Source organism: Capra hircus, chromosome 3, assembly GCF_001704415.2.
Source record: "Capra hircus breed San Clemente chromosome 3, ASM170441v1, whole genome shotgun sequence".
Classification (NCBI taxonomy): Eukaryota; Metazoa; Chordata; class Mammalia; order Artiodactyla; family Bovidae; genus Capra; species Capra hircus.
This window is the reverse complement of record NC_030810.1, coordinates 19,763,797-19,790,153: the sequence shown is the minus strand read 5'-3', so window position 1 is coordinate 19,790,153 and position 26,357 is coordinate 19,763,797. Positions and strand designations below refer to the sequence as shown.

Here is a 26,357-nt window from a genome sequence, read left to right as displayed (position 1 = left end):
GGCAGGGGAGCTGAACAGAGCAGAACAGAGCAGGTTGCGTCCAGGGAGCCCTATTGCCTCACCCTGGTCGTCCTCTTCCTCTTGCTCCACATTTTCTAAATGAGTTTGCATTCCTGGGGGGATTAGTAATAAAGCTACCTCCCCCTGCCTTGAACCCAAGGCTGCCCAATGAAGCCTTAAGAGACAATATTTTGTTGTTTTTAAAATATTAACTTATTTATTTGGCTGTGCCAGGTCTTAGTTGTGGCATGTGGGATCTAGTTCTCTGACCAAGAGTTGAACCCTGGCCCCTTGCATTGGGAGTGCAGAGTATTAGCCACTGAGAAGTCCCAGAAACTTAGTAATTTGGAACTGGGGACTCTCACAGCAGGCTTTCTTTCTTTTCTTTCTTAACACCTTTGGTGAAATATAATTCACATATCATAAAATTCAGCCATTTAAAAAATTGTGCAATTCAGTGGTCTTTAGTATATTGACAGATATGTACAGCTATCACTGCAGTCAACTTTAGAACATTTTCATTATCTTAAAAATAAACCCTATTCCCTTTACCTATCATTCCCCTGTTCCCCATGCCCCTCTTCCCCGAGCCCTAAGCAACCACTAATGTGCTTTCTGTCTTTATAGATTTCCCTATTCTGGACTTTCCTAGGAATGGAATCCTATAGTATGTAGTCTTTTGTGACTGGCTTTTTTCTCCTGGCATAGTATTTCAAAATATTTTAAAACATATATCCATGTTGTAGCATGTGTCAGTACTTCATTCCTTTTTATGGCCAAATAATATTCCATTGTATGGATACCACCCATTTCATTTATCTGTTTGTCTGTTGATAGGCATTTGGATTGTTTCCACCTCTAAGCTGTTATAAATAATGCTGCTATAAACATTCTTGTACAGTGTTTCTATGTTGACATATATATTTTCATTTCTCTCTAGGAATGGAATTAGTAGGCCATATGGTAGCTCTATGTTTGAGGAATTTCTAGAGTGATTTCCAAAGTGGCTGCATCATTCTACAATCTCACTAAACAGTGTATGAGGGTTCTGATTTCTCTATATCCTTGCCAACACTTATTATCTAGCTTTTTTATTCTAGCCATCCTTGTGAGTATGAAGTGGTATCTCATTGTGCACAGCAGGCTCTCTTATTACATTCAGAGAACTTGCTTACAGAAGAAGAGGCCTTCTTTTTGGCTCCTTGGATATGCTGTGCTTAGATACTTCATCTTCTCCTCCCCCTCTTCCCCTTCCTTCTCCTCCTACTTTGTTATGATGTACAGTCACCAACCACCTGCCCCTCCTTATGTGTCAGGTTCGAGAGATGCTGCGGATGAGAGATTCCAATGGAGCCAGGATGCTGACACTAATAACAGAACAGTTTATGGCTGACCCACGACTCACACTGTGGAGGCAACAAGGAACAAGCATGACAGATAAGTGCAGGCAGCTCTGGGATGAGCTAGGTAAGTCCCCATATCTCAGAGAGGTGCTATGTCTATCCTGTGAGCTTGTCCCCAGCAATAGTGTTAGTGAATACTTGTCATTAGTCATTACATAGATCTTGCTAAGTGAACGTTAGCCCAAATGGTGGAAGATTTAGGTTCTACAGAGGCCACCCGGAGTCATTTTGAACTTACTTGTGTTTCTTCCACAGCCTTATGTTTTGCTACTGACACTAGCGTTCTATTCCAGATATTACCATACAGAAGCCTTTAGTGAGAGAAAACCTTTTGCCTTGGCTTCTGTCTCATGGCATTAGCTTGGCTCTCCAAATACTTGCCATTCTCACTTTTTTCACATTCCCTGGGTCTGCTTTTCTTTATCATTTCTAGCAAACCTCTTAGCCATAAGGCCATTTCTAAGTCTTGAGCTCTGGACTTCTATTTTTCTTTCTCTATTCTCCTTTGTTCAGTTCAGATCAGTCGCTCAGTCATGTCCGACTCTCTGCAACCCCATGGACTGCAGTACACCAGTCCTCCCTGTCCATCACCAACACCCAGAGCTTGCTCAAACTCATGTCCATCGAGTCAGTGATGCCATCCAGCCATCTCATCCTCTGTCGGCCCCTTCTCCTCCCTCCTTCAATCTTTCCCAGCATCTGGGTCTTTTCTAGTGAGTCAGTTCTTCACATCAAGTGGCCAAAGTATTGGAGTTTCAGCTGCAGTTTCAATTTCAGTCCTTCCAATGAATATTCAGGACTGATTTCCTTTAGGATAGACTGGTTGGATCTCCTTGACATTCAAGGAACCCTTAAGAGTCTTCTCCAACACCACACTTCAGAAGCATCAATTCTTCAGCACTCAGCTTTCTTTATAGTCCAACTCTCACGTCCATACATGACTACTGGAAAAGCCATAGCTTTGACTAGACTAGATGGACCTTTGTTGGCAAAGTAATGTCTCTGCTTTTTAATATGTTGTCTAGGTTGATCATAGCCTTTCTTCCAAGGAGCAAGTGTCTTTTAATTTCATGGCTGCAGTCAACTATCTGCAGTGATTTTGGAGCCAAAAAAAATAAAGTCTCTCACTGTTTCCATTGTTTCCCCATCTATTTGCCATGAAGTGATGTGACCGGATGCCATGATCTTAGTTTTCTGAATGTTGAGCTTTAAGCCAACTTTTTCACTCTCCTCTTGCACTTTCATCAAGAGGCTTCCTCTTCACTTTCTGCCATAAGGGTGGTGTCATCTGCATATCTGAGGTTACTGATATTTCTTCTGGCAATCTTGATTCCAGCTTATGCTTCATCCAGCCCAGCATTTCTCATGATGTACTCTGCATAGAAGTTAAATAAGCAGGGTGACAATATACAGCCTTGACATACTCCTTTCCCAATTTGGACCTGGTCTGTTGTCCATGTCTCACTGTTGCGTCTTGACCTGCATATAGATTTTTCAAGAAGCAGGTCAGGTGGTCTGGTATTCCCATCTCTTTTAGAATTTTCCACAGTTTGTTGTGATCCACACAGTCAAAGGCTTTGGTGTAATCAATAAAGCAGAAGTAGATTTTTTTCTGAAACTCTCTTGCTTTTTCTATGATCCAATGGATGTTGGCAATTTTATCTCTGGTTCCCCTGCCTTTTCTAAATCCAGCTTGAATCTGGAAGTTCATGGTTCACGTACTGTTGAAGCCTGGCTTGGATTATGAGCATTACTTTGCTAGCATCTGAGATGAGTGCAAATGTGTGGTAGTTTGAACATTCTTTGGCATTGCCTTCCTTTGGGATTGGAATGAAAACTGACCTTTTCCAGTCCTTTGAGAACTCTTTTTTTTTTTTTTTTAGTATCATGACCTCAGAGTTACTTCTGTGGTGTTCTCTTCCTCATCCTCTTTCGATTATCTCATTTCCAGTCTCATATTAGCTGCTACCCTATGACCATTTCTACTGAAAAAAATCTCCTGATCACCTCAAACTTGAGAAATCCAAAAATGAAATCAGGCCTTCTATGAAGAAAGATTCCCCTGAACCTGGCATTGGCACCTCCATTTCTTATTCGACAAAACTTATTGTCAAGCATTCATTTTTGTGTCATTCCTTACATCCAGTCACCAATATAATTTGATTCCTTGATCTTTTAAATGTAATTTAGTGTCCATTCACACTTTTATTTCTTGTCATAACTGGCCTGGTTGAGGACCTTGGGACTTTTAGATTAAATTAGACCTGTGGCCTCATGAATGGTCTCTTTGTTCAAGATTCTTGTCATTAAGACCATCTTCTTTTTTCTTTTTTTTCTCAAATCAAGAGTTTTTATTGTCTCTTTAAACGATCACAACTGAGTCCATAGAACCATCTGCTATCTTGTTGTTTCTGCAGCAGGATCACTGAGATCTTATTCATCAGCCTGCTGAACTGTTCCTTTTTCAGAAACATAGATACCATCCAAAAATTTTCTGATATCCTTCTTTTTAACTGTGGTGGCTTGCTGAATCAAAGCAGCTGAATTTGATACAAGTTCAATGTCATTTCCTTCAAGAATCAACTCATCTTTCTGGGCTTGAGATACTGAACAGGCAACCCCTGGCCTCATTCGAACCCTGCATATGTATTTTTCACCTAAAAAATTTCGGATTTCCACAAGAGAACCATTCTCCTGAATAACAACGTTGATGGGGAAGTGGGCATACACCAACCTCATCTTGTAACGGAAGCCCAGTGTAACACCCTTGATCATGTTCTGTACGTGACTACAGATTGTGCGAACAGTGGCCAATTCCTTTCTGTTTCCCCACCATTTGTCAACATGGAGCCTCTTCTTTTTCTTTCCAAGGAGACTGAGTTCTACATTGATGTGATTGAAGTCCCTCCGCAGGGTGCCTCTGGGGCCCTTCACAATAACTCTGTCCCTTCAAGTTAATGTCGACATTTTCTGGGATGTCGACAGTCTGATTGCTGAGAATGGTCTTCATTCTCGCAGTAGATGCGGCAAAGAGAGCAAGACCATCTTCTTTAGTCATTATTTATCTTCATCATTTCCATTTCAATGACAGTTTTGCAATGGTGATACTCAACTCCCCTCCCTGTTTGCAGAATCCTTCATACTCTGAACTTACAATCCAGTCACGGCTCCACTTTGGCGTTATACTAGAAAAGTTGTTTATGGCGTATTCTGAAATTTCTAATATAGCTTCTCCGTACTTTCTCCACCCCAAAAAGCAATGACAGACTTTCCTCTCGTACAAAAGAGCACCATAAAACCACTACAGCTTAGGACTTTAGTGAATTCCCCAAAGCATATATTAATACATTATAGTCTTAGAGCTAAAAGCTTTGAGGAATAAGGCTTAATGATTCAGACTTTACATGGTTACTTTGGGGCTGGAAAGTGTGGGGTTTTGGTTTGAGTGCTGGGGCTTCATATCACCTGAGGCACTATAGCTTTGGAGTTTTCATTAATAATGAACAGCTACATTATTGAACATTATGTGCCAGTCTCTGTGTTAAAGATTGTATGCATGTTTAATTCTCATAACAAACCTATGAAGTAATTGTGTGTTTATTGCAAAGAAACAGAGACACCTCTGGTTACTTCTGGATACAGAATGAAATAAAGAAGTATAGGAAACTGTCTCTCTGACACAATCACATTTTCCAAAGTACAGGAATATTGAAATATTAATTTAAAGATACTGTTCTAACCAGTTGTGACCAGGGTCATGTAATACAGTGCATGGCAACTTGGAAACAGCTTCCCTCAGAAGGGATTGTAGGCATGGACCCTTCAAGAATAAGACATCAGCATCTCCATATGTTCAGGTGAGAAAAATGGAGGTCAGAAAGTTTTTTGTTCAAAGTCACACACTAGCAGGTGGTGGCTCTAGCACTGGAGCCCCAACCTGTCCAACTCCAAATCAAGCATCCTTGTGCAACATCTCCCTCAATTTCATCTCGCATGTGCTGTGTTCCCCAAAAGTGCATGTTTTTTAAGAATTTGAAATTAGCCTTCAGAGCATCAGGTTTATCTGAGGCCTGAATCTCTTGGGAATAATTTCTGTGATAATCGCAGGATTGTGTTGTGGATTTGGACTTGGCCTTAGGTGACAGGAAGTAAGTGGAGCATGACCTCAGTGCGTCTAAAGCTTTTGTTGGTTACTCAGATTCATTATGAAAAGCTCCTGGTTGTGACATTTTCATATCTAAGAAATTGCTGTATCAACCTTCCAAGAAACTCTCAGCATTCTGCACAGACCGCTATCTATGATCTTCCCAGAATCACCTGGGATACTTGTTAAAATAGATTGCTGGGCCCTGACCTGAGTTTCTGATCTTGTCAGTTGGAGGAGGACCTGATACTTTGCATTTCCAACAAATTCCCAGAGAATGCTGATGATGTTCTTCCAGAGACCACATTTTATAAAACACTGCGTTATTGGGTTAGACACTAGAGCATGTGCATTCATGCCCCCCCCCCGCCCCGCCCCAACTACTCTGAGGGTTCCTTACTGGTCAAAAGGCCTGCTCCTCTGGGGATGGTCTCAGCAGGGATAGTAAGAATGGGAGGAGTGGCCTCAGTTCCTTCAGTTTCTGAATGGGAGATAACAGAAGCAGTCAGGCACGGTTTTCTCATCTTCCCACGTCTGTACACATATGCTTTTTTAAAAAAAATTTATTTAATTGGATAATAATTACTTTATAATACTGTGGTGGGTTTTGCCATACATCGACATGAATCAGCCACGGGTGCACATTTTTAAAAATTTTCTTTTAAAACCTATAAAGTATCTTTGCTCCCATAAAAGACCAGCCTTTACATATTTGCTCCTGTTCCTGTGCCATTTCCTTTTCTCAAGAATTTTGCTCCTGCAATTACTCTTTTCTCAGGTATCATTAATTTCTCCCTCAATACTGGATCAATTCCATCAGAATACAAATATGGTCTAATATTTTCAGTCTCATAAGTGCCTTTGATTTTCCCCTCCTCCTCTAATCACTACCTCATTTCTCTTTTTTCCTTCAGAACAACACTTCTTGAAAACCTCGTCCCTCTTTCCATTTGCTTACCTCCATATCCTCTCTTGAGCCCACTGCAGTCTTCCATTGCTCATTGCTGTCACTCTACTGATAAGTAGCTTTGGTTAAAACCACCAGTGTCTGCCATATTGCTCTTCTCTGTTGTTACTTTACTTGACCTCTTAATAGTTTCCAATAAAATTGACCATACCCTATCCCTACATTAATTTTACAAGAACCAGCAAACAGTGTAACACAGACACCATAGGAGAAGAACTACTATGTGAAAAAAAGTTTTTTTCATGAGGTTTATACAGGCCTTTAGGATTCTTGAATTCTAAAAGTTGAGAAAGTAACTTTTATGATCTGAATATTTGTGCATCTTTCTTATTGCCACACTGTTCAAAAATTTTTACCTTCTGTATATTAAGGATTTCTTGCCACCTGGTGTTCAGAAAGGTGAACTTTTATTGATAGGAACTCACAGTCCCAATAGTATTAAAAGCTGACATCCTAGATTACAAAAATTTTCTACCAAAAGGAAAAAACATCCAATAGACTACAAATATTCAAAGAGACTACAATGACATCTCAGCATTTTTGCTTTCCCTTATGTCCTTCCCCCTGTTTTGGTACATACTCTCCCACCATTTCTGTGCTTAAACAACTCCTATTTATCTCTTGTTCTTCTTTTAAAATGAAGTAATACATGTACACAGGTTAAAATTTCAAATGGTTCTACAAACTTTATAATAAAAAGCAGTATTCCTCTGCCATATTCCTTTACATTGTCAGTTTCTACTTCTTAGAAAAAGCAATTTTTAATTCTTCTAGCTGCTTTTTCTAATATGCCTCCATATTTCTAGATGACCGTTCTTTCTTAATTTTTAAAATTATAGATGTTCTCTTTTTCTTCCTACAATGAAAGATGAGGATTTACCTCTTTTAAGGTCACACCCTTAGGGTTCTTTCCCAAACAGCTTTTCTCATTCTTTTCAATGTGCATAGGCTGAGAATGTTTCACATCTTTAAGTTTTACTTCCTTTTTGATGAACAGTTCTGTCTTTAAATAATTTCTTTCTTCTTGCATTTTACTCTAAGCACTCAAGAGGAACCAGGCTGCTCCTTTAGCACTTTGCTTAGGTATTTCCTCAGCTAATCTTATTACTCAGAAGTTCTGCCTTCCACAAAACACTAGGACATGAACACAGTGTCTCAGTTATAAGACCACCACAGTCTTCTCACAACCAAGCAGGGAAAGAGGACTGCATGGTGGGGGTGAGGGTGTTCATTTGTTCCATATGTATATTTTTCTTAATCCCTCAGTTTTTAGTGAGGAAAATCTACCCTCAGCTTTGTGTAGTATTCCCAGTCCAGAACTTCTGTGAATCAGTCTTTCCAGTGAGTAAAGCTCTGGTTTTCTTCCAGGAGAGGGAATGAGCAGGACTGAACTACCTTGAATATTTATGCCTGTTTTTATCTCTCCACTTTTGTTTTAATAAAGTATTAAGAGGGAGTAGTGATAAACATACATGTTTAGTTAGCCATTTTTAAATAGAATTAACTCATGTTTATTCTTCAAGGACAAACTCAAATGTTGTAACCTTTCCTGACCCCATGTACAGAGTTAATTGTTCCATCATACCTATTCTCATAACACTTTATATATGGCTATAATAGTATTTACTGTCTTTATTATAATTATTATTATTTGTGTATGTGTGTGCTCAGTCGCTCAGCAGTGGCTAACTCTTTGTGAGCCTATGGATTGTAGCCCACCAGGCTCCTCTGTCCATGGGATTTTCCACGTGAGAAGACTGGAGTGGGTTGTCATTTCCTTCTCCAGGGGATCTTCCCAACTCAGGGATCAAACCTGCCTCTCCTTTTTCTCCTGCATTGGGAGGTGGATCCTTTACCACTGAGCCACCTGGGTTACAATTATTATAAGTTAGAGTCACTTAATTTGACTCCTAACTAATCCTCTTAAGAGCCATCATTATACAAAATACTACAGTATTATATAGTATAGTTTCTTTTTCATTGTAGATTTGAAAAACTTATTTGAACCTATAGAAATGAATTTTTATCTTCTAGTTAGTACCTGAAATTGAGGCTTAAATGGTCTTTTAAAACATTCTTATTTGACTTTAAGGGGTCTTGAAATAGTGTCTGAATATACCTCCATCCATAGATGTAGCTCCATCCCAAAGAATGTTTAACTTAAGACACTCTGCAGCCAGGTTTTATTGTTAACTTGAGATTGAGAATATTTCTGGCTCAGCCATGCAACCAACTTTGAAAAGAGGAAGCAGGTTTGCTTGAAAAGAAGGGTGATGGGATCAAAGAAACAGTACTTACTGGTTATGTGGAATATGTGATATGCTGCTATAATGACAGAGAAGATCCAAGAATGTGATAGTTTTAAGGCATCATAGCTGATCAACAGTATCAAAATCCAAGTCCAAATAAATTATTTTCCCTAGAAAAAGGAAATATAATTCCACTACATGCCAAGTAATATGCCAGGCTCTCTACATTATGATCTGTTTTACAGTTGAGGGATTTGAAGCTCAGAAAGCCCAAGATCAACTAACCAAAAATTGAATCCTTTTCTGAGCACCTTCCTTCTTACAGTAAATGTCTTTGCTCTGTGCTATTATCGTACCCTGAACATATCTTTATCTTAATGCTTATCATATTCATATTCAAATGACACTGTGTTTATTTTTCTGTCTTCCCCCACTGCAGAGCTCCTCAAGGGTAGGAACAGTGTCTTATTCTCCAGTACAAACTCTTGAACAAGAAAGCTCTCAATAAATTGTTGGACTGCCAATTTGAGCTCAGAATTCAAGTCCAAATCTATCTTGTTCATCAAACACAGGCACATACCCAGATATCAAGATAGCTACTCTGCTTTAAGAAACCTTTGGGAAGGAAAAATAAGCATTTCTGAAAACTTTAGCAGATTTGGTTTTTTATATTGAGAACTGATGTTTTGGAAACTTTTCCTACCAACTGAAAATAGAAGAAAAGAGTAAACTGAAAAATTAAGGCTTAGACATACATCAAAGTAGAGATGTCAAGGATGTGGTTGCTTTCTTTTCCAGGGGCCTTATGGGTGTGCATCATTTTAAATCCACATTGCAAATTGGAAGAAAAATCCTGTTGGCTGCAGCAACTGCAGAAATGGAATGACCTGGATGTCTGTCCCCTGGAGGATGGGAACTATGGGCATGAGCTGCCCAACATCACCAATGCACTTCCCCAGAATGCCAGTCACAGTTCAGGTGAGCCAGATGTCATTCTAGGGTCTTGGTGCCTGAAACTCCAAAAGGTCAGAGGTTAAAGCCCTAGAACGAAGGTGGCTGGACAACTTCTAGACTGTCAGAATTGTCATCCTAAATAAGAAAAGCCTGTCCTTTGTTTACCTTGAAATGCCAAACCATTTTAAATAAGGGCAAGCTTTTTATCTTTGACATTGGGTATGTTGTCCTTTTCTACTCTGGGTGTGTCCTTACAGTGCCCAGCATGAATTCCTGGAACCCTCTGCATGAATCCTCTTTACCCTTCAAGTTCTTCATGACTCATGGATCTTGGCCTCCATTGGGGCTGGTTTTATCTCAGAAGACTTACCTCAAGGGAAAGATGGAATACCTGCAGGAAGAAGAAAAAAAAAAACTTTAAAAAATGTCCTGACAGCTGCTTTTCTTACTTTTCTCTGTTTTCCTCAAATTTTTATATACCCGATATCTGGGGGGAAGAGGCCGGGGCCATGCTTCCAAGATACTGCTTACTCTTGCCCCATTTTAAGACAAATTCAGTACAGTGATACTGTACCCTCTGCCTTTTGAGCCCACTGACCAGATATTACTGGGCATCAGCATTCACATCAGCTTTAGTTCATCTAACTCAGGCCATGTGCTGCTAGCAATTGATTGCTCTTTAGCCCATGGGGATCTTTTACTGGTAGATTTTATCAAACATTGATTTTACATGTCTTCCCTTTTATTGTAAGTGATAAATCTACTGATATTTTTAACCTCAAGGGGGAAATCACTTAAATTATTGTTCTTGCTTGGTCTTCATCTACTATTCCATAATTGATTATCAGTGTATTTAAGGCAACCAAGGTAATGAGAGATGAAAAGGCTACAACTTCACCACATGAAGCTCCCCTTTCCTGGGTAGCTCATCTAACCTCCACAACATAGGAATTCATGCTATTAGTATTGGCTTTGGATTGGCATAGAGAGAATCCAATGCTGCATATAAACATATGCCTCCAGTCCGTCAGTTTCTTTCTTGTATATTATTTTGGTTATTTGTTGTTATTGTTACTGTTCCTTTTTTTTTTTTTTTTTGCAGTGCTGGGTCTCCATTGCTGCACATAGGCATTATCTAGTTGCAGTGAGCAGAGGCTACTCTTTAGTTATGCTCTGCAGGCTTCTCATTGTGGTGGCTTCTCTCGTTCCAAAACACTTGTTACTGGTTCTTATTTGAGGGTATTGTTTCCTGTTAAGTTTTCTCAGGCCGTGACTGATTTATCAGTCATGTATGTTTACCTTTGGGCCTGATGGAGCAGTAGGCATCCTGCTTACTCTTCATTGCCATTTCTACATCATTATCCTATCCTCCTTCCTAAAATACCCCCCAGTTTTAAAGTTGATGCTGTTAAAACATGCTGTCTGCTACCCTCCTGGTTTTGGTCATTTTTATCTCTGGGTTAATACCCCTCATTCCTTGAAGATTTTTGGCAGTTGGCTCACTAACACTACTCTCTGTCCGTACTTCTGTTGTAATTCTTAGCCACATAGATGACACTTCCGGTATTCAAGCCTCCGAGTTCTTTGACCTCCTCTCTTTGAATAGTCTATCTTTTGTGTTAACTTTTGGCTGTGCCTTGTCTTCACTGCCGTGTGCGGGCTTTCTCCAGTTGCGACGAGTGCAGGCTACTCTCTAGTTGCGGTGCACAGGCTTCACTCTGTGATGGCTTCTCTTGTTGGAGAGCGTGCACTCTTGGGTTCTTGGGCTTCAGTAGTTGTAGTGCACAGGCTTAGCTGCTCTCAGGCATGTGGGGTCTTCCCCAGCCAGGGATCAAACTCATGTCCCCTGCATTGGCATGTGGTTTCCTAACCACTGTACCACCAGGGAAGTACCAATAGTCTATCTTCTACGTAACTTGGCCATGCAACCCCAAGGTCATACCCTGAACCCTTTCATTACCAATAACTGCTCCTTCTTTACAGTCATAATTTCAAGCAGCTCTAATTACCACCACCAGCCTTACTAGATTATTTTATCTGTTATGCATATTCCAGTAATTCCTAGACCCCATTAGGAATTTTGATCCTGTCACTTTTTCACTCTTGTGGTAGCCTCATTTTCCTCCTTATCCAGATTAGATTCCTTGGTACATCATTATAATCACTACTCTGCAAACATACTCAACTCCCTCTTTCCCTTAGTTATAGTCACATAGCAAAACCTTATCCTTAGTAATTCGGTCTGACTTTCTAATTACTCAGTGCTCACACTCACACAGTGAGCATATTGGCGAGAAACACGACCACGATAACTGGTCTTATTTAAGTTCACGACCAGTAATCTCAAGTGGGCCCATTGTACTGTCCATACATCAGCTACATTTCTCTAGTCCATGCTTCCTTTCACTCTTCTAAATTACTGGTTCACATTGCCTTTCCTTAAAACTTTCTATGCTTTCTCCCCTTCCTCACCTACAGCCTAGAGCCTTGCTCCCTGTTCACTGAGAATACAGAAGCAATCAGAAGAGAATCTCCAAAACTCTGTCGTCATATCTGCCTCTGTCTATGCCCATCTACTCTGTCTGCCTGCTCCCCTATTCTTCTTTGTGCTTCTGTCTAGGTCCAAGCACTCCATTTGCTCTTAAGAACCTATTCCTTCTCTTTTACCTAGGAATCACCCCAGGAATTATCTCCTCTCTCCTGCATCACAGATTTTTGTGGATTATTCCTAGGAGTATACCAGCACATTGTTTTATCTTTCACCTGAGACAAAATAAAACAAAAAAACATACTTGCTGACCCTACATGCCTCTCCTGTCTACCACCCTATTTCTCTGAGAGAGTAGAAATAAGTGGTAGAATTAAGAAAAATGCTCAAAAGAATGTTATATATTTATCTTCTCTGCTTCTGCTCTTATTCTTCCTTGAATTCACTCGAGTCAGGCAGTCATCCCTCCAGTACTGAAACAGCTCTGGTACTGGTCACTAACACTGCTGCTGCTAAGTCACTTCAGTTGTGTCCGACTCTGTGCAACCCCAGAGACGGCAGCCCATCAGGCTCCCCTGTCCCTGGGATTCTCCATGCAAGAACACTGGAGTGGGTTGCCATTTCCTTCTCCAATGCATGAAAGTGAAAAGTGAAAGTGAAGTCGCTCAGTCGTGTCCGACTCCTAGCCACCCCATGGACTGTAGCCCACCAGGCTCCTCCGTCCATGGGATTTTCCAGGCAAGAGTACTGGAGTGGGTTGCCATTGCCTTCTCTGGGTCACTAATGGTAACCATTCCTAAATCTAGTTTTCAAGTCAGAATTTACTTGATCTATCAACAGTATTTGTTACTGCTGGTCACTCTCTCTTTCAAACACCTTTTTCATCTTATTCCACGACACTGTTCTCTTGGTTCTCCTCTTCCTTGGCCCCTCCTCAGTCTCCTTTACTGTTTCCCCACCACTTCCCAACCTAAAATTCTAGAGTACCCAGGGCTCAGTCATCAAACCACTTCTCTATCTGTATTTACTCCCCTGATAATTGCATTGTTTTAATAATCATCTATATACTAACAATATTCAAATTTATATCTCCTGCCCAAACTTTTCCTCTCAACTCCAGATTTACATGTTTAACTACCTTTTTGATATTGCCTCTTAGATATTAATAGACATCTCAGTAGGATTTCTTACCTCTCAAGCCCCACCCAAACCTGCTCCTCTTGTGTAGACTTCCCTATCTCCGCATATAGCAAGCCTACCTTAAAAACCTTGGAGTCATTCTTTTTTTTTTTTTTTTTTTCATATCCTTCCTGCATCTTTTTTTTTTTTTTTAGTTTTTTATTTTTTAAATTTTAAAATCTTTAATTCTTACATGCGTTCCCAAACATGATTCTTCTCTTTCTCACCCAGATCCCCCAGATCTAATCCATGGGCAAATCCTGTCACCTTTGCCTTTAGAACATAGCCAAAGTTCATTTACTCTCATTGTCTCTACTGCATATTACTCTGAACAGATTATCTTTCACAAATTATTACAGTGACCTCCTAACTGCTTCTACCTTAAAGTCTGTTCTCTATGCTGCTGCCAGTTGTCAAATCAGATCATACACCTTCAAAAGCCCTCAAGTGGCTTCTCATCTTTCCTCATGGCCTAGAAGGCTCTGCCCATTCTGGTTCCCTAGTATCTCTCTGACCTCATCTCCTGTGAGTTTCTGGCTTGCTCATTCCATTCTATGTACGCTGGCCTCTGCCCTGCCCTCAAAAACTTCAAATATGTTCCCACCTTAGCTTAACACTTGCTGTTCCTTTTGCCTAGAATGCGCTTCCTTAGTTATATCTAAGGCTTGCTCTTTGGTTCCTTCAGGTCTCTATTCAGATGTTACCTTATTAAACCCCATGTGGCTCAGATGGTAAAGAATCTGCCTGCAATGCAGGAGACTCAGGTTCGATCCCTGGGTCAGGAAGATCCCCTAGAGAAGGAAATGGCAACCCACTCTAGTATTTTGTCGTTCAGTCGCTCAGTCGTGTCCGACTCTTTGTGACCCCATGGACTGCAGCACGCCAGGCTTCCCTGTTCTTCACCATCTGGAGCTTGCTTCAACTCATGTCCATTGAGTTGGCATTGAGTCCATGCCATCTGACCATCTTGTCCTCTGTTGTTCCCTTCTCCTCCTGCCTTCACTCTTTCCCAGCATCAAGGTCTTTTCTAATGAGTCAGCTCCTACACACCACCCTAAAGAATTGAGCTTACTTTGTCTGCTGTTTCCCTTCAGCCCTTTTCCTGAAGAGAGATGTTTTGGTAGGACTCCATTGAGAAAACAATTCAATTAATCTTTAGTCAGCCTCAGGTTTTCTTACTGGAGAACAGGTTGTAAGCCTGCAGATACTAGCGTGATAAAGATACCAGAGGAGTTACCCTGGTGGCTCAGTGGTGAGGAATCCACCTGCCAATGCAGGGGACAGGTTTGATCCCTGAACCAGGAAGATCCCACATGCCGCAAAGCAACTAAGCCCGTGTGCCCCAACTACTGAGCCTATTCTCTGAGCCCCTGTGCTGTGACTACTGAAATGAAAGTGCCTCGAATCTGTGCTCCACAGTAAGAGAAGCCACCACAATGAGAAGCCTGCTTGCCACAACTAGAGAAAAGCCCACACAGCAATGAAGATCCAGCCCAGCCAAAAGAAAATGCATAAAGAAATAAAATTATTTTAAAAATTAAAGATACCAGAATACACAGGACTGCCACTGTTTTTCAGCTTTTATATCAATGTGACAGAAGTACTTAGTCTGATACGGGTCATACTGTAAAAGAAACCAGTTATGGGTTGACCAAGGATATTACCTCACTGCTTATCTTTTCCTTTGGCTTCTGTAGAAGCAGTTGGAATCCTTGTAACTGAGCAGCTGAGCATCACTATCCCTCCTCTCTCTCATGTAGCTCTGGGTCTTAGGAGAAATTGGTCTTCAGTCATAGATCTATGTAGAAAGGTTCTTCCCATAGAGGACAGGGACACATTAAAAGCTACCCAATAAAGAAGTAAGACAATGAATACCCAGACAAATGGCAGAGTTGCTGCCCTCACTAACTATACACTATTGTTCTGCCTGTCCCATCCTGAAGAAGACACAGGAGTTAGATCTTCAGATTACCCATCACTGAACTGCTGCATCTTTTTTCCTTTCTCCAGATTCTTTATCCAGACCGAGACGGACGGTGTTCACTAGAGCCATCGAGGGCCGTGAGTTGCATTGGCAGGACAGCCACTTACAGCGAATCATCAGCAGTGATGTATATACAGCTCCTGCCTGCCAGCGGGAAAGTGAGAGGCTACTCTTCAATTCCCAAGGCCAACCACTGTGGCTTGGTAAGTGTACTTATCCTACTCTAAGAATTTCAGAGCCCAGTCTCACCTCATGTCAGGCCTGAGTGAGCCATCTCCATAGGTACCAGCAACACAACCAGCCTTTGGACAGTCTTCATCCAGATCTTTTGGGGCCTTGACTAGGGCCTCAGGGTATAGCCTGAGCCACTTGTATATGTTCTCAGCTGAAGTACAATAATCTCAAAAAGAGGTATTTCTATTGTTTCCTGAGTTTGGGGAGGGGAAAGGAGCTAATAAATCTAAAGGAGTACTAACAAAACCATTAGACATCAGTTCATAGACTCTTAGCAGTTACTGAACAACATTAGAATCTACTCTGAAATTACATGTTTTGCTAAAAAGGCATGAACTTTGAAACTTAAATCGCTCTGTACTAGTAGCTCAGACTGTCTGCATTTGTCACCAAGCTGTCTTCCTTTCCTCATTCCTTCCTTTATCATCATAGAATTTTCCATCATGAGTTTAAACTCTCCTCTAGCCTTCTTTGAGTCTGTTCTTGACTTTGTTACAGAATGCATATTCCATACTACACACTTATAAAATAATATTCATTCTCTGAGTCTTAAAACAATAGCATACATTTTTATTATCATCTCCTAATTCCCTACCTCTGTCCCTCATCCCATATCTTTGTCTTTCACAAGAGCCTGCTGAATCTGGATGTGTGCCTGTCTCTCTCTTGAAAGTTTTTGGCCAAACTCACTGTAGGTCACTACCTGAAATTCCCACTGATTATTTTTCCTCTTCTCTGATCTAATACTTTTAAAACATAAATCTAACAAGTGTGTGAAAAATACACACCCCATTATAAACAAAGATCCAAATCAAAACAACACTGAATTACCATGTTTCAGTTGTCAAATAGGAATTTTTTTAAATAAAGATAACTGGTTTTGGTGTAGGAGAGGCTACATTGGATATAGTAATCTCATATATTACTGGTAGGAATATAAATACTTACTGCAGTTCAGCAACACTTATCAAAAACCTTTAAAATAAATTCATAGCCCTTGATCCAGGAATTCTATATCTAGGAATTTATCCTGAGCTATAATTAACTAAGAATGTACATAAAGTTATGAGGTTTATTAGAGCATGAACATATAATGTATAGATGAGAAAAATTAAAAACAATAATGTCCAGCAATAGGGGACTGATTGAGCCAATGGATAGTACACATATTTAATGGAATGATATGTAATCATTTTTAATATTATGGAAGTATATTTAATGGTATGGAAAAATATTTACAATGAATTATTAAGTGGAAAACCTAATTATATAATACATCATTTTTATTAAAATTATTTAGGAAAGTCTAGAGATACATATTTTTCATAAAAATATGAAATTAGAAATAATGGTTATCTCTGATTTTTATTTTCTATTTTATCTGTATTTTCTATAATTATTCCTATAATTTTTATGTTTATTAATCCTGTTTCCTGAGAACCTATTATGTGCCATGTAGCAGGCTGGGCAAAGCAACTACAAAAATGTGTAAGAAACAGTCACTGTCCTCAAAGAGCTCAGAAATAATACATAAAAAGATCATTATAAAACAGTTAAAAAGAAATGACAAGATAGAAATAAACACAGAAGGAAAATATTTGAGCTATATGCTTTGCAGGGCAAAGCTATATGCTTTGTGTATATTTATGTCCCTTCCCCATTTATAAGTGTTTGGTAGTCATCCATTATGCCTAAGGTAAATCCAAACTTCTTAGAATGGCATTCAAAGCTCTTAACATTCCAGACTCCACCTTTACAGGCTATCTCTAGCCACATAACCTAACTCTACACAAAACTATTTGCTATACTCTGAAGATGTTATCCAGAATACTTTTTATGCTTTTACTTACATGCCTTTATTTATATGTTCTCTTTGCCAGGGATGCCTCTTTCTGTTTTTCTACCTATTTAAAATATTACTTGCCCTACAAAGCATATAGCTCAAATATTTTCTTTCTGTGTATATTTCTATCTTGTCATTTCTTTTTAACTGTTTTATAATGATCTTTTTATGTATTATTTATGAGCTCTTTGAGGACAGTAACTGTTTCTTATACATTTTTGTAGTTGCTTTGCGCAGCATGCTACCTGGCACATAATAGGTTCTCAGGAAACAGGATTAATAAACAAGTGAGGCCTTCCTCTATAAAAGTAGTATATTGCTGCATTAGGTTCCTGAGGTTTGTGTTCAGAAAGAGGTATAACAGTTTATCATCCTAGTTCTTTGCCCCTCTCTACACCAAACCACTGTACTGAGGCTACAGTGTATCTCCTTGGAGGTAGTACCTGTGACTTATTCAACTTTATATCCCTAAAAGATAAAATACAATTTCTGGTACACAATAGATGTCAGGTCAAATTTGAGGACCTGAACTGAATACGGTCTCCCTTTGTCAAACACAAGTTTTCCTGATTTGAAAATTTAACTCAATCAAAATATCTTCTTCTCATCTGATAGAGCATGTGCCTACAGCCTGTGCTCGGGTTGATGCCCTGCGTTCCCATGGTTACCCAAAAGAGGCCCTCAGACTCACAGTGGCCATTATCAATACTCTCAGGTTGCAGCAGCAGCGGCAGCTGGAAATCTACAAGCATCAGAAGAAAGGTATAGTGATCAGGAGCCATCTCAACTGCTTAGGCTGATGGGGTTCTCAGGGACTACAAGGCCCAGGACTTAATTTTCATTCAGTTTCCTGGTGTGGCAGGGGTTAGGGGATTCCAGGTCATTCTCCTTTCTGTGTGGAATCCCTCTCTTTACCTCTATAAATCTCAGTTTTCTTATCTGTAAAATGGGAATAATAATGCTGGCCTGCCTCTCACATAGGACAGTTGGATCCACTGAGATCTGGTATGAGAAGACCCTTTTTAAACTGTAAAGCTGTGTCTACATACGTGTGCTATCGGCAGGCAGCCCAAATGCATCCCACACGGCCTCATAGTGGCTGATGAGCTGGTGACCAGTCTCCTCAACCCAAGGCAAGCTTTACTCTGAGTCTCAGGGCCACCGCCTGAAGGAGACTGATGAGGAGACTGATGAAGAGACCAAGCAGGGACAGAGAGCAGTGTGTGTATATCCCTCTCAAAAACTTTGACCTGCTTATTTCCAGAACTGTTGCAGAGGGGAACCACAACCATCACAAACCTAGAAGGCTGGGTGGGCCACCCTCTGGATCCAATTGGCTGCCTGTTTCTCACCTTGACTGAGGCCTGCCGCCTGAATGATGATGGCTATCTGGAAGTGTCAGGTACAGGGGTCAGCCTGAGGGAAGCCCAGACTACCCTTCGGAGCCCGCTTCCTTCCCATGACAGAGTCTGTTTTACCCCTCTTGCTCTCTTATCTAAACTGGACCTCCCCTGAGTGGTTTCCTTGGGATTGCTCCTTTCTTATCTTCCTTCCCCACTCTGTGGACTGGCTCTGTCCTGTTCACCCATTTTACCTTGCCAGCTTCAGCTTTCCTTTGCTCCTGTCACTTTCCTACCTTGTGAATGTCTGAAGAGTAATCCAAAGGGAACAAAAAGGACCAGAGGGATTTGAGAAGTCAGAGGCCAGGTCCTCAAAACAGTCTGGAAATGTAAAAGAGCTTGCATCAGCAGTGTGTGTATCCCTTGCAATTACATAATACTCTCACGTTTCCCTTGAACAGTCTCCCTGGTGGTAGTTTTGTACCAATTTTACAAAAGAGAAATAAAAGGGAGGTAATTTAGTAGAGTCTCAAATTAACAGGGACTTGAGACAAAATTGATTCTTTTTTCCTTTATGCTATCACTGTATTGTAAACATGCATATATTACGGTATTTAGCACACTGCCATAAAATTTGTTTACAAGTGTCTCTGCTAGCCTTTCAAGTTCCTGAAAACAGCAGTTAGGGCAATAACTCTCTTTTAATAGTCTCCCTTAAACATTTACGAAATGGATAATGGGAGGAAGGAAAGAAATTAAGACTCTGGCTTTTAGATCTGTGCTCTTCTCCTGAAACTTAGAACCCAAAGGTGGAGGATAAAACGTAACAATAACATTAAAGTTGCAAATATCACAAAAGTAATAGTTTAACTGGATGATTCAGATATCTCTGGGTAGAGATACAAGAGGTGGCTTCAATGCGAGACAGGGCTACTGTGTCTTTCCTCTTATCCCCTGAAAAAGGAATCATCCTCCTTGGTCTCTTTCATCTGCATAATGACACTTAGACGTCTTAAGAACCTGAGGCTGTACTTGGGATTTATTCACCACAAACATTTGGCTCCTTACACATACCGGACAGTGGAGATGCCTAAGGCAAAATGATAAAGTCCCTTTCCTAGAAGGTTCTTACATTCTGATGAAGAGACAGACACAAAAATAGATCATTGTAGTATTACATAACATTCTAACAGAAGACTAGTATGACTGTATTTTTTTCCAGCTGGCCTAGCCAGTTCATATTTTAGGAAGGAGTTAATCTTTAGAACCATGTGTAACATTTTTTAGTATGTTTTTATTTTTTATTTTCAGTATATTACTGTTCTGGTTTTTCATTTAGCTTCTTTGTGTTAGTTATTGACCAAGCTGTATCCCAAAGTGTGCATTGGTGGGAGAGGCACAAAAATCCATGGGACCTGACCTAACAAATCTGGTGCCCTATTGTCCTCAGATATGAATGAAAGCAGACCCCCTGTGTACCAGCATGTGCCTGTGGCTGCAGGCTGCCCAAACAGCAGTGAGTCCTACCTGTCATTGGCCATGGAAGTTGCTCTGATGGGGATGGGTCAACAGAGGGTGATGCCTGAAGGCCTCTATGCACAGGACAAGGTGTGCCGTAATGAGGAGCAACTGCTGAGTCGACTCCAGGAGCTGCAGCTGGACGATGAGCTAGTGCAAACACTGCAGAAACAGTGCATCTTACTACTAGAAGGTAAGTAGAGAAGGGACTGTTGGCACAGAGTCTTAGGCATTTGATTCCAGGTCCCCCTCTCTAATAGAGCGCAAGCACAGCAACATTTCTGACTTTAAAGTGTAATGAAGGTTCCCATGGCTAGCGAGCACTTGTGGGGCCCTGGAGCTCAAGGTCAGGCAGGCAAATAAAAGCGCACAGATAAACAACTGGCTGGTTTATCTCCTTCCTGCAGGAGGCCCCTTCAGCGGCCTGGGAGAAGTCATCCACCGAGAGAGTGTTCCCATGCACACCTTTGCCAAGTACTTGTTCTCAGCTCTGCTGCCGCATGATCCAGACCTGTCCTATAAGTTAGCCTTACGTGCCATGAGGTGGGTAGCCTTTTCCCAGCCCAAATGCCTCCACCAAAGCAGAAGCCTCTTGGTTTGTCTCACTTTCTTTTCTTTCCCTCTTTCTATGTTCTATTGGACCTGCCATTGGCCTGCCCTAAAATGGTTCAGATATTTTCCTATGATCTAGGACTCCTAGCTTGTTCCCTGGCTGCATTCTCAGTGAGTTGAAGAAGCCTCTGAGATTTTAACAGATACAGAATATCCAAGGCCTGAGCCTCTTTGTTCAAGGGCCAATTTGGCAGCTTCACAAAGGGTTTGAGCCCTTCCATATCTAACTGAGAAATGGTTCCCGGGCATAGGTCACCAGATACATCTAGGGAAGTAGAAGTAAGTCTTTCTGTATCAAGACTTGAGAACAATGAGCTATGGGCATCCTGTCTCCAAACAAGAGTAGAATCCTTGGTTCAGGCAGGTAGTCCTCTTGGATGCAGCAGACGGTACAGAAGAATTTAAGTTAGACTATAAGGCTGAGAGAGTGCCTCAGCTTGACCAGAAAGGACTGCTGAGGATTACTTGGCATATATTTCTTATACTTTAACAAATAATCTTATGACTTTTGAACTGTTTTCAGTAAGAACTGTTCAGCTTGAGTTCTTCCAAGTGCCCAGGCACTCACCTCATATGAAGTACAGTACTCATAGGTTTTAAAACCTTTGAGGGTCCTCATTAACCCTTTCCTTCCCATTTCCTCCCCAGCAAAGAACAAGCTTCTCTAAGGTGGCTCAGAATGGCAAGGGTCTGGGTAGTAGTTGATGACTCTCCCTGGGTCTTCTAGGTTACCTGTTCTAGAAAACTCAACTTCTTCAGGCGACACTTCCCACCCTCACCATATGGTATCTGTGGTGCCCAGCCGTTACCCTCGCTGGTTCACGCTTGGACACTTGGAATCACAGCAGTGTGAACTGGCCTCCACCATGCTGACTGCTGCCAAAGGTGAGCATAGATAGATGTAAGGTTCCAGCACCCCCAGTATGCCTGCTTGGTCATGACCTACCAAAGGCTTAGCCTGAGTCTCCTGAAGAAGAGAAGCTATTCGACTTCTCTTAAGCACTTAGAGTGGTAGGGATCCTCACTTTGATTACTGCCTATTACAATAAACACCTGAGTCCAAGTCAGAGTTTTGCCATAGTTACTAATTGTAGGACTCTTGAGAACAGAGAATAGATCATCTTTAAGGTAGCTTCTGGAGAAGGCAATGGCACCCCACTCCAGTACTCTTGCCTGGAAAATCCCATGGACAGAGCAGCCTGGTAGCAGTCCATGGGGTCGCTAAGAGTTGGACACGACTGAGCGACTTCACTTTCACTTTTCACTTTCATGCATTGGAGAAGGAAAAGGCAACCCACTCCAGAGTTCTTGCCTGGAGAATCCCAGGGATGGGGGAGCCTGACGGGCTGCTGTCTATGGGGTCGCACAGAGTCAGACACGACTGAAGTGACTTAGCAAGGTAACTTCTAAATCTAACCTTCCATATGATAAAGTCACTTTACATTTCTAATCCTCTGGTTTAAAAATCTATAAAATGGGGATCATTGTCAATGACCTGTCAGCTTCCCAGGACCATTGGAAGATCCAGTGAGTGATGGAACTCCAAATCTCAGATATGAGAGTTTATGATTTTTCTAGGGCCCCTGGTCAAAAAATAAGACAGTCCAGAGTGACTCAGGTTTTTAAGCTCACATCCTCCATGTTAGCTATGTAGATCTCATCACAAAGAGAAGTAAAAATAAGCCCCAGAGAAGTTATAATAAAATAGTAGCTGCCATGGACTGTGAGTATTTTTCTGATAGCAGGAAATTACACGGGTTTTTTTAAGCACTTTTTTTAAATTTAAAATAACGTTATGTTGTGTCTTCTTATAGTAGAAAGAATGTATGCTCACTGGAGAAAAGGTAAAAGATACAGACAAATCAATAAAAAAATGATTTTTAAAAAACAGTAAAAAAAAATTGAACAAATATGGTCAGGCAGTTTACAGAAAAGAAGGTACAAATGAGTTTTAAACAATTAAAAATGCCTGGCCTCACTTGAGAAATACAAATTTAAATTAAGATAACATTTTTCATAAATCTTATTGGAAAAAATAATAAATTTGACAATAGACATCCATATGGGAAGTGGGGGTGGCAGTGGCCTGTCATGGAGTATCAGATTCCAAGCAGGATAAGGATGCCACAGATCCAAGATGCTTACTGAAACTCAAGCATAAGAAATAAGAAGAAAATTATACCAAGGCACATCATAATCAAATTGCTTAAAACCCGTGATTAAAGAGAAAAATCTTACTTAAATGCAACTGCAGGGAAAAAAATACACACTATATACTAAGGATAAATGATAAGTATGAGAGTAGGTTTCTCATTAGGAGCAGTATAAGCCAGAAGACAGTGGAGAAAAATCTTTAAATTACTCTTAAAAAATTTTTTTGACCTAGAATTCTATACCAGTGAAAATATCTTTCCAAAAAAAAAGGTAAAAGGAATTTCCTGGCAGTCCAGTGGTTAGGACTCCACATTTCCACTGCAGGTAGCATGGGTTCAGTACCTGGTTGAAGAACTAAGACCCCACATGCTATGTGGCATGGCTGATAAAATAAAATGATGTTTAAAAAAAGCTGAAATAGGATGAGGAGAGAAGTGGGAGGAGGGTTCAGGATAGGGGACACATGTGTACCCATGGCTGATTCATGTCGATGTATGGCAAAAAACGCTACAATGTTTTAAAGTAATTAGCCTCCAATTAAAATAAATAAATAAATAAATTTTTTAAAGCTGAAATAAAAATCTTTTCCAGACGACCACAGTTGAATTAGAAATCAATAATAAAAATCCACTTAAGTTTTAGAAATTAAACTCTACACTTCCATGTAACTCACTGAACAAAGGGAGAAAAACAGAAAAAAAATTAATAGAAAATATTTTAAACTGAATGAAAAAGTACAACATTTAAAAATTTGTGGATTAGGGCTAAAGCTTTACTTAGAAGGAAATTTTTAGCACTTAATACCTATATGTGAAAAGAAGAAAGGTTTCAAATTGACGATCCCAGATTCTAACATAAGAACCCAGAGAAGAAGAGCAAATGAAACCTAAAATAAGTAAAAGAAAGAAAATAATACATATCAGAGCAGAAATCAAATAAAATGTAGAAAAAAAGAAAATCAATGAAACAAAAAGCTGTTTCTTTGAAAAGATATATAAAATTGAAATCTTTGTCCAGACTGATCAAGGAAAAAGGAGAAGACAAAGTAGCAATTTTAAGAATGGGAAAAGTGACATCACAACAAATTCTAAAGACAACTTTATGCTAATAAATTCAACAATATAAATGAAATAGACTGATTTCTTGATGGATACAAACTACCAAAGCTGACTCAAGAACAAATAAGAATTAGGTAGGCATATACCCAAAAGAATTGAAAACATGGACTTAAACAGATATTTGTACACCAATATTAATAGTGGCATTATTCACAATTGCCAAAAGTTGTAAATAACTCGAGTATCTGTCAGCAGATGAATGGATAAACAAACTATAGTAAATATATACAATGGAATATTATTTAGCCATAAAAAGGAATGAAATTCTAATACATGTTACAACATGGATGAGCCTTGAAAACATTAAGTGAAATAAACCAGACACAAAAAGACAAAACATTGCATGATTCCACTTATATGAGGTACCTAGAGTAGCCATAGTGAAAAAGTAGCAGTAGATACTAATAATGGTTGAACATTTGATGAGGAACAGGATATTTACAGTAAGTCCCCTACATATGAACGTGTTCCATTGCAAGAACACATTCATAAGTCGAATTTGTTCATAAGTCCAACAAAGTTAGCCTAGGTACCCAACTAACACAACTAGTTCTATAGTACTGTAATAGATTTATACTTTTCATACGATAGTACCTAAGAAAAAAAATTAAACATTTTTAATCTTACAGTACGATACCTTAAAAAGTACAGTAGTACATACAGTTCAGCTGGCATACAGGGGCTGGCATCAAGTGAACCAGCAAGAAGAGTACTAACTGGAGGTAGGAGAGGAGATAGGAGATGGCAGAGCTGAAGAATGATCAGCAATAGGAGACAGAGGACAAGGAGAAATTTCACTCATACCTAATGTTTACAGAATGTACATTCATATGTTTGAAAGTTCAAACTTGAAGGTTCATGTGTGGGGAACTTACTGTACATAGTACTGTACTATGTACTTACTGTACATAGAATCTCTCTACAAAGTATTACTATTTATCAGTCATAAGAGGAAGAAGTATAATTACCATAGAGTAGGTAAACCTGGCAGATATCATTTTAATAATGTGGCCACAATATTGCATCATAAATTTATAGAGCTAGCATGTAGACTGGAGGAAAAGCTCATAGAGCAGAAAGTAGAATAGAGAGGGTAGGGAAAGGAGAAGTTACTATATAATGAGTATAGAGTTTCAGATGATTAAAAAGTTCTGGAACTGGATAGTGGTGATGTTTGCACAACAATGTGAATGTATTTAATGTCACTGAATTGTACCCTTAAATGCTCAAAATGGTAAATTTATGTATATTTTACCACAGTAAAAAGAATAAATAGAAGTGAAGTTCAGAGAAATTGAATTAGTAGTTAAAAATCTTTCACTGGTAAATTCTACCAAACATTTAAGGAAAACATAACAATTCTATATAAACTCTTACAGAAAATTGAAGAGGAGGAAATACTGCCCAACTCAGTCTGTGAAATCATCATTATCCAGATACCAATACCAGGCTATTTTGCCAAAAGCTTTAGCTTTGTTTCAGGTTCAAAGAATTCATTAACAAAAGAAACCCCTCGTTACACACAAATAAAGAATTTCAGTATTTAACAGAGGATTACTTAATTTCAATATACAATCATTAACAGAAAAGAGAAGTAGAAACAATAGAGAAGAGTAACACCACATACATCACCAAATTGGGCTGACCAAAATCCAAACCTGAACAGCGTGCTGGGTAGTCCCAAGTAACGGCAGTCTGGAGTCCCAGTTTGGAAAAGGTTCCGGGCAGTGTGTCCCCTCCACAGGTGAGACTTCAAATTGCAGTTGGGGGGGTTCCTACTTAAAATCACAGGCTGCAAACTGATATCAGTTTGTGTGCAAAAAATGCAACTCTGGTTTTACTTTAAACTTTTTACAATGCTGTTGTTTTATCTTGTGAGTCTTGGGATTTGGGCTTCCCTGGTGGCTCAAATGATAAATCATCTGCCTGTAATGCAGGAGACCTGGGTTTGATCTCTGGGTTGGGAAATCCCCTGGGGAAGGAAATGGCAGCCCGCTCAAGTATTCTTGCCTGAAGAATTCCATGGACAGAAACCTGGCGAGCTATAGTCCATGGAGTCGCAAAGAGTCGGACACGACTAAGCGACTAACACTTTCACTTTTACTTGGGCACAGTTGGCCAGACTTCCAGGCTCTCAAGAATTTCAGGACCAAATGCCTTTCTTATCTAA

General features: G+C 40.0%; 1 protein-coding gene and 1 pseudogene across 2 annotated transcripts in view; one reads left to right on the top strand and one right to left on the bottom strand.

The window, feature by feature from the left end:
• Nucleotides 1–26,357, top strand: part of ZSWIM5 (zinc finger SWIM-type containing 5) — a 58,519-nt gene that overhangs the window by 7,138 nt on the left and 25,024 nt on the right. The window contains exons 4-11 of the mRNA XM_018046489.1: nucleotides 1,317–1,467; nucleotides 9,562–9,741; nucleotides 15,395–15,571; nucleotides 18,061–18,207; nucleotides 18,710–18,847; nucleotides 20,236–20,496; nucleotides 20,711–20,846; nucleotides 21,643–21,800. Of these exons, the coding sequence (XP_017901978.1) occupies nucleotides 1,317–1,467; nucleotides 9,562–9,741; nucleotides 15,395–15,571; nucleotides 18,061–18,207; nucleotides 18,710–18,847; nucleotides 20,236–20,496; nucleotides 20,711–20,846; nucleotides 21,643–21,800 (1,348 nt within the window). The remainder of the gene's footprint in view (nucleotides 1–1,316; nucleotides 1,468–9,561; nucleotides 9,742–15,394; nucleotides 15,572–18,060; nucleotides 18,208–18,709; nucleotides 18,848–20,235; nucleotides 20,497–20,710; nucleotides 20,847–21,642; nucleotides 21,801–26,357) is intronic.
• On the bottom strand, nucleotides 3,740–4,459 carry LOC102186266 (annotated as a pseudogene). Its single transcript, XR_001295531.2, has one exon. The product of XR_001295531.2 is annotated as a 60S ribosomal protein L9 pseudogene (transcript).